We start from the raw sequence: 13,909 nt of genomic DNA, 5'->3' as shown, positions 1-13,909 counted from the left end.
TATTTCCGTTTACTTGTTTCAGTCATTTTGACTGTGGCCATGCTGGAGCACCACCTTTTAGTCGAAGAAGTCGACCCCCTGAACTTATTCTTTGTAAGCCTGGTACTTATTCTATCGGACCCTTTTGCTACGTTACGGGAGACGTAAACACACCAACATTGGTTGTCAAGCGATAGTGGGGGGACAAACACACACACATACACACGCGCGCGCACACACACACACACACACACATATACACACACGATGCGCCTCTTTTCGTTTCTGTCTACCAAATCCACTCACAGGGCTTTGATCGGCTCAAGGCTATAGTAGAAGACTATTGCCCGGGGTGTCACGCAGTGGGACTGAACCTGGAACCATGTGGTTGGGAAGCAAGCTTCTTTATTTCATTAAATTTGCCACAAGGGCAGCACACAGAGAGAAGCTTGAGGGCTAGACAGAGACATTAATGGGATGAATGATGATGATGATATAAGGATGGGAGAAGACGAAAAGCGCCCTCCGACTTTCGCTTCTAGCCACGCCTGCATTTTTTTTAATGTTTCTAATATTCTCTTCGCTGTGTAGCTAGGATATAGGGACAGAACATGGGGCGATCTTTCGTCTCTAGTAGACCTTTCCGTCGATTTCCGTAAAAAAATATTCTTTTTTACATATGGGCTTGCGGGAACTTTTGAAGTAATATACATACATATACACATACACCGAGTAAAAAATTTCAGTTATCTCTCTCTTTCACACATTACTCTCTCTGTCTCTTCACACACACTAACAGAAGCACTTCACTTACACAACATACTGTCTGTCTCCCACACCCCATCAAACACACACACACACATGTACATCAATGCTTGCCATGCACGGTAATTTCAAAAGAACTTCCCTCGTCATAAAATCGCTTTCTCTTAGTCTCTTTCGCTCTCATTACTTCAAAAGTTCCCGCAAGCCCATATGTAAAAAAAAAAAAAAAATTTACGGAAATCGACGGAAAGGTCTACTAGAGACGAAAGATTGCCGAACATGGTTTACTGTTTACAGATGGGTTCTGCCAGGTTTGTTCTTGTAGCTTGTAGACCAATTAACGATCACACACAAACACAACGTATATATATATCCTCCTCCTCATTATCATCATCATTATTTAACGTCTGTGTTCCATATTGACGGTTTGACAAGCTCTGACAGGTCCAGGGACGGCTTTGTGCTGCAGTATATGCTTTGACACTAGTGCTTTTTTTTATACCAGCAACACTAGTGACACAGCCATGCAGTTTGCATGACTACAAACTCAAGGAGGCAACTTTGTACTAGAAAACGAGGGATAAAAGATGGGTAAAATCCATAATAGTATTTTAAGGGCCTCTGAAAAAATTTTGCTCTAGATGTATGTATTGGTATGTATTGTTTATAATTTTTTTTTGTGTGAAGGCGTTCCTTGAGACATGTAATTTATTTTAAGGGTACTCAAGGGTAAGAAAGTTGAGGAACACTGCTCTATAAGGGTCAGTATGAGGTAGCTGCTCTTTATTTCCTGCGTTCTTCACACTCAGCAGCCTTTCATAACAACACACCTACACCACTTTTTTTGTCTTCGAAATCAGTGGCAAGTAAGCCTTCACCACCCCAAATGCACTTTGCACCAATGACATCTTGATTCTCTCTCACACAATGCCTTGCCATCTTGAGCCCTTCATGCCTCTGACCCTTCATGCCTCTAACCCTCATACCTCTGACCCTTCATGCCTCTGACCCTCATGCCTCTGACCCTTCATGCCTCTGACCCTCATGCCTCTGACCCTCATGCCTCTGACCCTTCATGCCTCTGACCCTCATGCCTCTGACCCTTCATGCCTCTGACCCTTCATGCCTCTGACCCTCATACTGCAGGACATGTGTAAGGCTCTCCCTTTCTTATTTCTTTATTGCCCACAAGGGACTAAACATAGAGGGGACAAACAAGGACAAACAAAGGGATTAAGGCAATTACATCGACCCCAGTGCATAACTGGTACTTAATTTATCGACCATGAAAGGATGAAAAACAAAGTCAACTTCGGCGGAATTTGACTCAGAACGTTAAAGACAGACGAAATATTGCTAAAGCATTTTGCCCGGCGTGCTAACGTTTCTACTAGCTCGCCGCCTTTCTGCCTCACCTTTAACCAAACATACCTGTGTCGTAGCTGCCTTCCTAGCCATTATGTTAAGTTCCCTACTACTACTACTTTCCTTCTAGGTCTTCCATTTCTGTCCTTTTACCACTGTAGGCTCAGTTGTTAGAGCATCAAGCTCACAGTCATGAGGTAAGTGAGCTCGAATCCCGGACCGGGCTGTGTGTTGTGTTCTTGAGCAAGGCACTTTATTTCATGTTGTTCCAGTTCACTCAGCTGTAGAAATGAGTTGCTATGTCACTGGTGCCAAGCTGTATCGGCCTTTGCCTTTCCCTTGGATAACATTGATGGCGTGGAGAGGGGAGGCTGGCATGCATGGGTGACTGCTTGTCTTCCATAAACAGCCTTGCCTGGACTTGTGTCTCGGAGAGGAACTTTCTACATGCAGTTCTATGGTCATTCATGGCCAAAGGGGTCTTTACTTACTTTACCCTCATCATTCCATTGGAACTTTGCTCCAGCCTCATGTTTGATCTGTGACCTTAAGCAGGTTATTTCATGGAAATTCCCAGCCATCTGCGCTAGTGGCTGTGTGGTAAATAGCTTCCTTACCAACAACATGGTTCTGGGTTCAGTCCCACTGCGTGGCACCTTGAGCAAGTGTCTTCTACTATAGCCTCGGGCCAACCAAAGTCTTGTGAGTAGATTTGGTCGACGGAAACTGATAGAAGCCCATAGTATATATGTGTGTGTGTTTGTGTCTGTGTTTGTCCCCCCAACATCGCTTGACAACCGATGCTGGTGTGTTTACATCCCCGTAACTTAGCGGTTCGGCAAAAGTGATCAATAGAATAAGTACTAGGCTTACAAAGAATAAGTCCTGGGGTCGATTTGCTCGACTAAAGGCGGTGCTCCAGCACAGCCACAGTCAAATGACTGAAACAGGTAAAAGGGTAAAAGAGTAAGTCTACCTCTCTACAGTCAGATGCATCAATTAGAATTTCTCTAAATCTATTCCCAATTGCCAGATGTTTTAGTTTCCATATTTTCCTTCTCTAATTCACCTTTCATTTCTGTGTCTGCCTAAGCACCGACTCTGATGTCACTAGACATTAATCTATGATGTTTGGTGCGTTCTTCACCAGGAAAGGTTTTGGTATTTACAACAGAGTTTCCGACTGTTTCCTGGTGAGAATGTAATCTGTCTGACTTGAGTGTTTGCCAGTTCGGTAGATGCTGGGGTCTGGTTGGCTGGCTTCCTAAAGTGCATGTGGCATATGGTTAGCTCAGTTGCATCACAGAACTCCAGGAGCCTCACACCGTCTGCATTCTTTGAACCATAAACACAGCCTCTGCATGTGTCCAAAAGCTGTCCACATGTTGGCCAACGTGTCCATTGAAGTCACCAGCCACAATAATATGGTGACTGTCAGTTGTCGTTGAGGTAGTCTGCCGAAGGGTCTCACTGAAGCTATCCTTCTTCTGGCAGTCTTGCCTGTGGGCATATGCTAGAACAAGTGTTGCTATTGAGTTACTTATCATCAGCCTCAATTATCTATCACTTGATTATCTATCTATCTATCTATTTATATATATATATATATGATGATAATATATGTATGTGTGTATATATATATATATATAAATAAATATGATGATAATACATGTATGTGTGTATATATATATATATATATATATATATTATATATATATATATATATATATATATATGATGATAATGTATGTATGTATATATATATATATATATATATATATATAATATATTGGCCTGCTTGCTTAGCCAGCGGGGTGGCATCATTTGAAGGCTAAAACAATGCGAAGCGCATTGTGACCAGTGATGTGTAGCAACCTCTGATAGTCTGGTCGGTCACGGTGATATATATATAAATATATATATAATGTATGCATCTCTCTGAAACTCCTTTCTAACAATGTTCGCCTTCATATTACAAACATACAAAGAACTTATGCAACTGCTTAGTTGAACTAGTAGATTTCTACTTTGTAACTCTTGAGTTTAAATCCACCACAGGTATTTCATTGTACATTTGGTAGAATATTTTATTCCACATTTTCCTACAAACTGGATTGCTAGTCCCTAGACCAGCACATTTGCCTCTGGAATCTTTTGTTTCTGCATTAAAATGAAATCAATGTTTATCTCTCTAAAATAGCTTATCCCTTTAGCACTTAAACCAGCCATAATCTGGATTAAATACTCTATTTGTTTCATTTTCAAACTAGCCAAATTTGGCATATCACACCTATCCTACAATGTCATTCTACAAATGGACAATCACATCTTTGAAATCTCGAAGCTATGAGATAATGCATGATTAATTCAAAACAAGGCCAGATCCAGCCTCTCACACGTACCCTACAATGTCATTCTACAAATAAACAGTCACATCTTTGAAATCTCGAAGCTATGAGATAATGCATGATTAATTCAAAACAAGGCCAGATCCAGCCTCTCACACCTACCCTACAATGTCATTCTACAAATAAACAATCACATCTTTGAAATCTTGAAGCTATGAGATAATGCATGATTAATTCAAAACAAGGCCAGATCCAGCCTCTCACACGTACCCTACAATGTCATTCAGCAAATAAACAATCACATCTTTGAAATCTCAAGGCTATGAGATAATGCATGATTAATTCAAAACAAGGCCAGATCCAGCCTCTCACACCTACCCTACAATGTCATTCTACAAATAAACAATCACATCTTTGAAATCTTGAAGCTATGAGATAATGCATGATTAATTCAAAACAAGGCCAGATCCAGCCTCTCACACCTAACCTACAATGTCATTCTACAAATAAACAATCACATCTTTGAAATCTCGAAGCTATGAGATAATGCATGATTAATTCAAAACAAGGCCAGATCCAGCCTCTCACACCTACCCTACAATGTCATTCTGCAAATAAACAATCACATCTTTGAAATCTCGAAGCTATGAGATAATGCCTGATTAATTCAAGCCAATGTGAATAAAAAAAGCAAACCTTTAACAAAAGTAATCTGAATGCTGAAAGGTTAATTAGATATTGGTTTCTTTTCTTAGGTATTTGGTGTCAGAATTAGAACAGAGGTGTATATCAATGAAGTGGAATATGATCCGGGATAGTAAACCATGTTCTTGGCTAAACTTGCCAGGAACTTACCTCAGAATCTGGGCATTCATTATTGAAATTGTGAAGAAGTTACAGTTGTATTGTGTTTTGTTCATTTGTTTTTATGTCAGTTTTCCCATGCTAGCATGGGTTAGATGAATATATATTTTATTGAAGCTTTGTTTTATAGGTGGATGCTCTTCCTTTTGTTAACCTTTAGCTATTTTTTAAGTATAACATCTTTTATTCCATGTCTTTGAAATTGCAGAAACTCAGTGCTTGTAACTCAGTCACTTTTCATGTGAAGCATCTATCTCTGTTTCTGTATATGTGTCTGTGTGTCCACACATACACTACAAAAGTTATATCCTGTATGAATACTAACAAGTATTCACATTCATTGAGATTATAAGCTATTGTCCAAACACATCATTACTTTGATCTTTGCTTTCCATCTTAACAAGTCTCAGCACACCCCAGCCAAATAATTTGTTTGCTATTTTCTATATGTAGGAACAGAAGTTCTTGACTTGCTCCAAATGATCAAGGTGGTAACTATCACTGAGAAGGTGAAACAACACTGAAACACCAGTGTCTGGTAGTCTGCTGACATTACTTGATGCTGGGCGTGTTTTTGCACACAAAATCTGTAAGGAGAAATAAATTTTCCAAGAGAAAAATACCATAGCAAATGCCATTCACATTCTAGTGTGCAGGGGCATGTTAAAAATACATATGCACATCATTACTAATGTTTATGCTATATCCTCTCTGGATACTCACAACTATGTTATATCATCTCTAAATGCCAACAACCATGTTATATCCTCTACAAATACAGCTATGTTACATCCTGTATGAATACTAACAGTTATGTTATATCCTCTATGTATACTAGCAGCTACGTATGTTTTATCCTCTACGAATGCAAATAGCTATGCTATATCTTCTATGAGTACTAACAGTTATGTTTTATCCTCTACGAATGCAAATAGCTATGCTATATCTTCTATGAGTACTAACAGTTATGTTATATCTTCTGAATACTGACAGCTATCTTGTATGCTTTATTGATTATGGATTAAGTCGATTATATCGACCCCAGTGCGTAACTGGTACTTAATTTATCGACTCCGAAAGGACGAAAAGCAAAGTCAACCTCGGCAGAATTTGAACTCAGAACGTAACAGCAGACAAAATACCTATTTCTTTACTACCCACAAGGGGCTAAACACAGAGGGGACAAACAAGGACAGACAAACGGATTAAGTCAATTATATCGACTCCAGTGTGTAACTGGTACTTAATTTATCGACCCTGAAAGGATGAAAGGCAAAGTCGACCTCGGAGGAATTTGAACTCAGAACGTAACGGCAGACGAAATACGGCTAAGCATTTCGCCCAGCGTGTTAACGTCTCTGCCAGCTCGCTGCCCTTTCTCTGTGAACACCATTAACTATGTTGTATCTTCTCCGAATACTGATAGCTATGCTATATCCTCTATGAATACTCACTGTTTCGTTTATCTTAAGGAATTTTTACTGCAAGAACTTTAGTAATAGATCTGCTGCATGGTAGTAGAAGTGACTGTCTGAACTGTTATTACTAAAAACGATGTTGATACCCTTTGTGAATCACAACTGATTTGTCTTCTGATCACCAGATCATTCAAAATTGTTTATAATCAATGAAATCTTTATGAAAGATCATCTATTCTTTGATTGAGCAGATCAAAATCAGGACCAAAGGTGGCGAGCTGGCAGAAACGTTAGCATGCCGGGCGAAATACTTAGCGGTATTTCGTCTGCGTTACGTTGTGAGTTCAAATTTCGCCGAGGTCGACTTTACCTTTCATCCTTTCGGGGTCGATAAATTAAGTACCAGTTACGCACTGGGGTCGATGTAATCGACTTAATACCTATGTCTGTCCTTGTTTGTCCCCTCTGTGTTTAGCCCCTTGTGGGTAATAAAGAAATAGGTATGGTGGTAGCCAGGCATGATTGGAAACTAAGGAGTCCATGCTTTGTGTTTGCAATCACGTGATTTCAGGTTCAATCCCACTCTATGAAATCTTAGGTAGGTGTCTTTTACCACAGCCTTGGGTCAACTAAAGCCTTGTGAATGAAATTTAGTTGGTTGGAGATGGAGACTGTGTGAAACCCTGTCTGATTGACTATCTGTTGGTGGGTGGTGGTCTAATCCATTGTCTTGTTTAACTTGACCACCCAGGGTCTTATGAGAAAGTGGTACAGGGAATACATTGTGCCTAGTGCTGGGTCATAGGAGGAAGTACAGAAAAATATTGGACCCAGGTCTGAAAAATTTCCTGGCCAAATTGAAATTTTAATTATGGATTTGAAATTTCAGACTCAAAACAAATATAAAGAATGAAATGTCTGAATTATTGGTGCTATAAGAATTTATAAATTTTGGGTGAATGTGAAATAATTCTTTTTTGGAACAGTGGTCCTCAAAGCAGGTAAACAGTAACGATCCCCTTTGGTCCTGATTTTAAGGGTGTTACAAAAGGCTTGGTTGGAGGCCTAACCTTCGGAGTTCTTTTACAAGGCTTAGAAAAACTGAAGGACCACTGCAATAAGTGTGTAAATCTGAGAGGGGGGAATATGTTGAATAAAATCACAACTGATCCTCCTGTATTTTCTTTTACCCAAAGCCAGGATCTTTTCAACACCCCTCATATCACCCCCCCCTCTCTCTTTTTATATATATCGCAGGAGTGGCTGTGTGGTAAGTAGCTTGTTTACCAACCACATGGTTCCGGGTTCAATCCCACTGTGTGGCACCTTGGCCAAGTGTCTTCTACTATAGCCTCACGCAGACCAAAGCCTTGTGAGTGGATTTGGTAGACGGAAACTGAAAGAAGCCCGTCATATATATGTATATATATATGTGTCTGTGTTTGTGTTTGTCCCCCTAGCATTGCTTGACAACCGATGCTGGTGTGTTTATGTCCCCTTCACTTAGCGGTTCGGCAAAAGGGACCGATAGAATAAGTACTGGGCTTACAAAAGAATAAGTCCCGGGGTCGAGTTGCTCGATTAAAGGCGGTGCTCCAGCATGGCCGCAGTCAAATGACTGAAACAAGTAAAAGAGAAAGAGAAAAGAGGATATAAGTGTATATTAAGTGTATATGTATACATGCAAACACACAATTAGCTCCTTTCATTTCCATCTACCAAATGTACTCACAAGGCTTTGGTTGGCCCAGGGCTATAGCAGAAGACACTTGCCCGAGGTGCTATGCAGTGTGACTGAACTCAGTACCATGTGGTTGGAAAGCAAGCTCCTTACCCAACAGCCACATTCCTTTATTATCAATGTGCCTTTGTGTTTAACGATTTACTGCACGTATTCTCCACAAAACAATCTGTCCCTGTGATTCAGTCAGTTTCAGAGTAGAACAACCAACATTCTTTCAGCGTTTAGGCCAACGTTTGGAACTTAACCAAATACAAATACGAAGACTGCTGATATATTTAAACTTGTGTTTGGAACACAACCAAAGTTTCTTGCATAAATTTCTGGTGGAAGCTTTCAGTTTAGATTCATACTTATCTAAAACAAGATGTCACTGTGGTGAAGGGGGAGGAGGGTTAATTATACAGTTGTAATTGTATAGGAGACAGAATACATTATCTTTTATCTTTTGCTTGTTTCAGTCATTGGACTGTGGCCATGCTGGGGCATCACCTGGGAGGGTTTCAGTTGAATTGGTTGACCCCCCAGTACTTCCTGTTTTTTTAAAGTCTTGTACTTATTGAATCAGTTTTCTTTTTTGCCATACTGCTAAGTTATGGGTACATAAACAAACCAATGCCAGTTGTTAAGAGAAAGGGTTGGAGGACAAACACAAACAAGAACACACACACACACACATGTATATATGCATACAAAAGCACCCACTACACTCTCGGAGTGGTTGGCGTTAGGAAGGGCATCCAGCTGTAGAACCTCTGCCAGATCAGATTGGAGCTTGGTGTAGCCATCTGGTTTGCCATTCCTCGGTCAAATCGTCCAACCCATACTAGCATGGAAAGCAGATGTTAAACGATGATGATGATGATGATACTATGGGGTTCCACACAGTTTCCATCTACCAAATTCACTCACAAAGCATAGGTCAGCTGTCGTTATAGTAGGAGACACTTGCCCAAGGTGCTGTGCAGTGGGACTGAACCTGACTCCGCATGCTTGCAAAGTGAGCTTCTTAACCACACAACTATACCTGCACCTGTACGGTATTTATTCCAGATCTCTGTGCTATGAGTTCAAACCCTTACGAAGTCAATTAGGCCTTTTATCCTTCCAGGATTGTTAAAAAAAGATACCAATCCAGGAATGTGGGTTGGCAGAATTGTACAGCCTCAGACAGAACACCTTATGATACCTGTCCTAATGCTTTGAAGTCTGGTGACAAGTCTGGTGGAATTGAAACCATATTCTTGCAATCATGAGTCCAACACCCTAACCACTAATCTATGCACCTCCACCTTTGGATCTCTTGAGTAATGTCACTCGGTAGGATGCATAGCACAAGTATCAGGAAATCTTTTTTGGTCCAGCTCCTACTTCTCTACATCGAGAGGTCACAGCTCTTCGGGACTATGGACATGGGATTAGAATGTTACAGGAAAAAAAACCCCACAAGACAGATTCCTGAAGCTGAGCCAACAGGCAGGAGACGTAGGGGCAGACTAAGATAATATTCATAGTTCCAGTTGGTCATGCTTGGAAATCTAGCCAGAAAGGATAGTGTTAGCTGCTTCTGGTAGGCTTCTATGCTTGAGGACTGTTCCCTGACGACAATCCCTGAGAGACTGAGCAAACGAGATGGATGGATGAAAATGTTTTAATATTCAGCAGAGAAGAAGTTTGCAAATCCACATGCATGGGCAGTGATTCTCAACTGTTTTAATATCCTGGTCAGATCCAAAACTTGAATTTTTTTAGGGGCCGCTGCACCAAAATAAGTAAAATCTCCAAGTCAATTAAAGAAAAAACAAACTATTTTTTAGAGGGAAGACTTTGATCACTTTGATAACTGCTGGAAAGATGCCCGAGGGCTGCATGTGTCCCTCGGAGCTGTGGTTGAGAACTGCTGTTCTAGGGTCTCACAAAGGAAACAGGGACTGAAGATTGTATGGTAGAACTTGGGTCAAATCTCAGGTGGCTACGAGTGGGAGGGTTCAATTATTTCTGTCTCCTTCCATTAAGAATCAATGTTCATCTCAACCAACCTCCATCTGCAACTATCAGTAGTAGTACCACCCACCCACACTACTACTACTACTACTACTACTACTACTACTACTACTACCACCACCACCACCACCACCACCACCACCACCACAACCACTACTTCTAAGCCAGAAATAGCAGCTAGGTGTCCTTGTCTCCTTCAAATCATAAACTGCTGTCATGAAAAAATGGTAGTGGCATATTGAACGGTGTGGTCCTAGGTACACAAGATACATGAATAAAAAACAGGGTGGGTGGTTATGATTGGAAAGCCTTGATCATAAGTTCGAACTGAGGTTAAGCAACAAGTGTTGCTATTTAGCCCAAAGTCAGCTTTGATTGAGTTGAACTCTTTACTCTTTTACTCTTTTACTTGTTTCAGTCATTTGACTGCGGCCATGCTGGAGCACCGCCTTTAGTCGAGCAAATCGACCCCAGGACTTATTCTTTGTAAGCCTAGTACTTATTCTATCGGTCTCCTTTGCCGAACCGCTAAGTGACGGGGACATAAACACACCAGCATCGGTTGTCAAGCAATGCTAGGGGGACAAACACAGACACACAAACACACACATGCACATACATATATATATATATACATATATACGACGGGCTTCTTTCAGTTTCCGCCTACCAAATCCACTCACAAGGTATTGGTCGGCCCGGGGCTATAGCAGAAGACACTTGCCCAAGATGCCACGCAGTGGGACTGAACCTGGAACCATGTGGTTAGTTAGCAAGCTACTTGTCATGAAAATATTTTTTTCTACTCAGCTATGACCGCCTTGTTATCTTTTCAGGCATTGTATATCTTGGACTACTTTGTTTAATGTGTCCTTCCATTATCTTTTTTAGGGTGTCATTTAAGAAGATATTTGGCTGCTATTTCTAGCAGGTCGCAGGACCACTAGAGCCTCTACAACTATTATTAGATCATAAACCTACCTGCTAGATCACACCCAATCATGTCACCTTCCCATAGTTAAAGCAGCTTTTGTTTCTCTCTTTCTTTCTTAAAGCTACTTATTTCCACAAATCACTACTGCGCACAACAGCTATGCACACACACACACACACACATATATATATATGCATGTACATATATTTTATTTATACATATATATGTGTGTGTGTGCCATATATACATATATGCCATATATACATATATACCATAGAAACATAATATATATATATATATATATATATTATATATATATATATACACATATACCATATATACTTATATATATATACACATACACATATACCATATATACACACATATATATATATATATATATATATATATATATATATACACAAACACACACAACATGCCTAAAAGCCTATATACACTTCTCTATACATGCATACACTATATATATATATATATATATATATATATATATATATATATACATACATATATATGTATATATATATATATATACATACATACATACATATATATATGTATATATATATATATACATATATATATATATATATGTATATATATATATATATACACACACATACATATATACACGTCGTGTTCATTTCGTTCAATCTTACTCTTCAATTCTATGTTTATACCACTTTAGGTTAATGTATTACAATGCAAAAAATTCTTCGGAAGCTCCATCTATCATTGAGATTTCTACATCTTGGTAAGTGATTCTAGTAGTTTTGATGTTTTGTAAATTACACCCTTCATTATTTTTATAGACTGTTACGCGGTATGTCTGTTTATGCACACGCGTGTGTGTACGTTGGTCTGTGTATGTTATGTGTGCGTGCACATACGTGTGTGTGTGTGTGTGTGTATGCATGTGCCTCAGAGAGAGAGAGTTAGAGAATGAGAGAGCGAGGTGGTGAGAAGTCTAGTTTCTGCACTCTGAAAGTTGTTTTTGTTTTGATTTAGAATTTTAGGCCTTTTTTAAAAAAAAAATTTACTTTTACTTCCATGTTTTTTAAGACCATGGTAGAAAAGAGTTGGGACATGTTTTTTTATATATATATATATATATATCATCATCATCATCATCATCATCATTTAACGTCCGCTTTCCATGCTAGCATGGGTTGGACGGTTCAACTGGAGTCTGGGGAGCCCGAAGGCTGCACCAGGCCAGTCAGATCTGGCAGTGTTTCTACAACTGGATGCCCTTCCTAACGCCAACCACTCCGAGAGTGTAGTGGGTGATTTTATGTGCCACCGACACAGGTGCCAGACAAGGCTGGCGAACGGCCACGCTCGGATGGTGTTTTTTATGTGCCACCGACACAGGTGCCAGACGAGGCTGGCGAACGGCCACGCTCGGATGGTGTTTTTTATGTGCCAGACGAGGCTGGCAGACGGCCACGCTCGGATGGTGTTTTTTATGTCCCACCAACACAAGTGCCAGATGAGGCTGGCGAACGGCCACGATCGGATGGTGTTTGTTACGTGCCCACAGCACGGAGGCCAATCGATGCGGTACTGGCTACGGCCACGTTCGGATGGTTTTCTTGTGTGCCACCGGTACTGGTACCACAAAGATACAAATATATATAGATATATATATATACACACATTGATACGTACATGCATATATATATATATATATATATATATATACACACACACATTGATACATACATGCATATATATATACATTGATACATACATACATATATATATATATATATATATATATATAATATATAATATACCCGATGTGTATGTATATATATTGATATATATATATATATTATATATATATACCGATGTGTATGTATATATATTGATATATATATATATATATATATATATATATATAATATATATAATATATATATATAAGCATTTTGATGAAGCTTTCGGACTATCATATTACCTCACACATCAAAAGTATACACACATCTGTTACATTCATCAATATTTAAGTAGATAATTACTTAACATTTTTTGCTTCACAAATCACTAACGAAGTGCTCCATTTAATTATTTATTTATACACTGCTGGCATTCATTCCAACTCAACAATTCTTAGTCTGTGTGTTCATTAACCTTTTAGCATTCAAATTAATCTGTCAAATGTAATGCTTTGAATTAATTAATCATGCCTTGAATTAACCATGTATTGCTCTGTAGCTTTGTGATTGCAATGATGTGATTGTTTATTTTTGTAACGACATTGTAAGGCAGGTGTGAGAGGCTAGATCTGGCTGACTTGAACATAAAACAGGGAGAATACTTGGGCTGGATATGGCTGGCTTTACCATTTAGCATTCTGATTCCTTGGTCAAATATATTGCTTATTTATCCACATTGTTTGAGATTAATCACATGTTTTGTTGTAGCTTCAAGATTTTAATAGTGTAATTGCTTAGTTTTAGAATGACAT

General features: G+C 39.3%; 1 protein-coding gene across 3 annotated transcripts in view; it reads left to right on the top strand.

The window, feature by feature from the left end:
* Positions 1-13,909, top strand: part of LOC115221695 (protein cereblon) — a 44,072-nt gene that overhangs the window by 14,025 nt on the left and 16,138 nt on the right. For 2 of the 3 annotated variants that reach the window (XM_029791901.2, XM_036511038.1), the window contains exon 2: positions 12,125-12,190. The exons of the other annotated variant lie outside the window; for it this stretch is intronic. In XM_029791901.2, coding sequence (XP_029647761.1) covers positions 12,139-12,190 — 52 coding nt within the window. In that variant the 5' untranslated portion in view covers positions 12,125-12,138. The remainder of the gene's footprint in view (positions 1-12,124; positions 12,191-13,909) is intronic. 3 annotated transcript variants of the gene reach the window in all.

This window comes from Octopus sinensis, linkage group LG18 (genome assembly GCF_006345805.1).
Source record: "Octopus sinensis linkage group LG18, ASM634580v1, whole genome shotgun sequence".
NCBI classification, from domain to species: domain Eukaryota; kingdom Metazoa; phylum Mollusca; class Cephalopoda; order Octopoda; family Octopodidae; genus Octopus; species Octopus sinensis.
The sequence above is the reverse complement of the archived record's forward strand: the minus strand, read 5'-3'. Positions and strand labels throughout refer to the sequence as shown.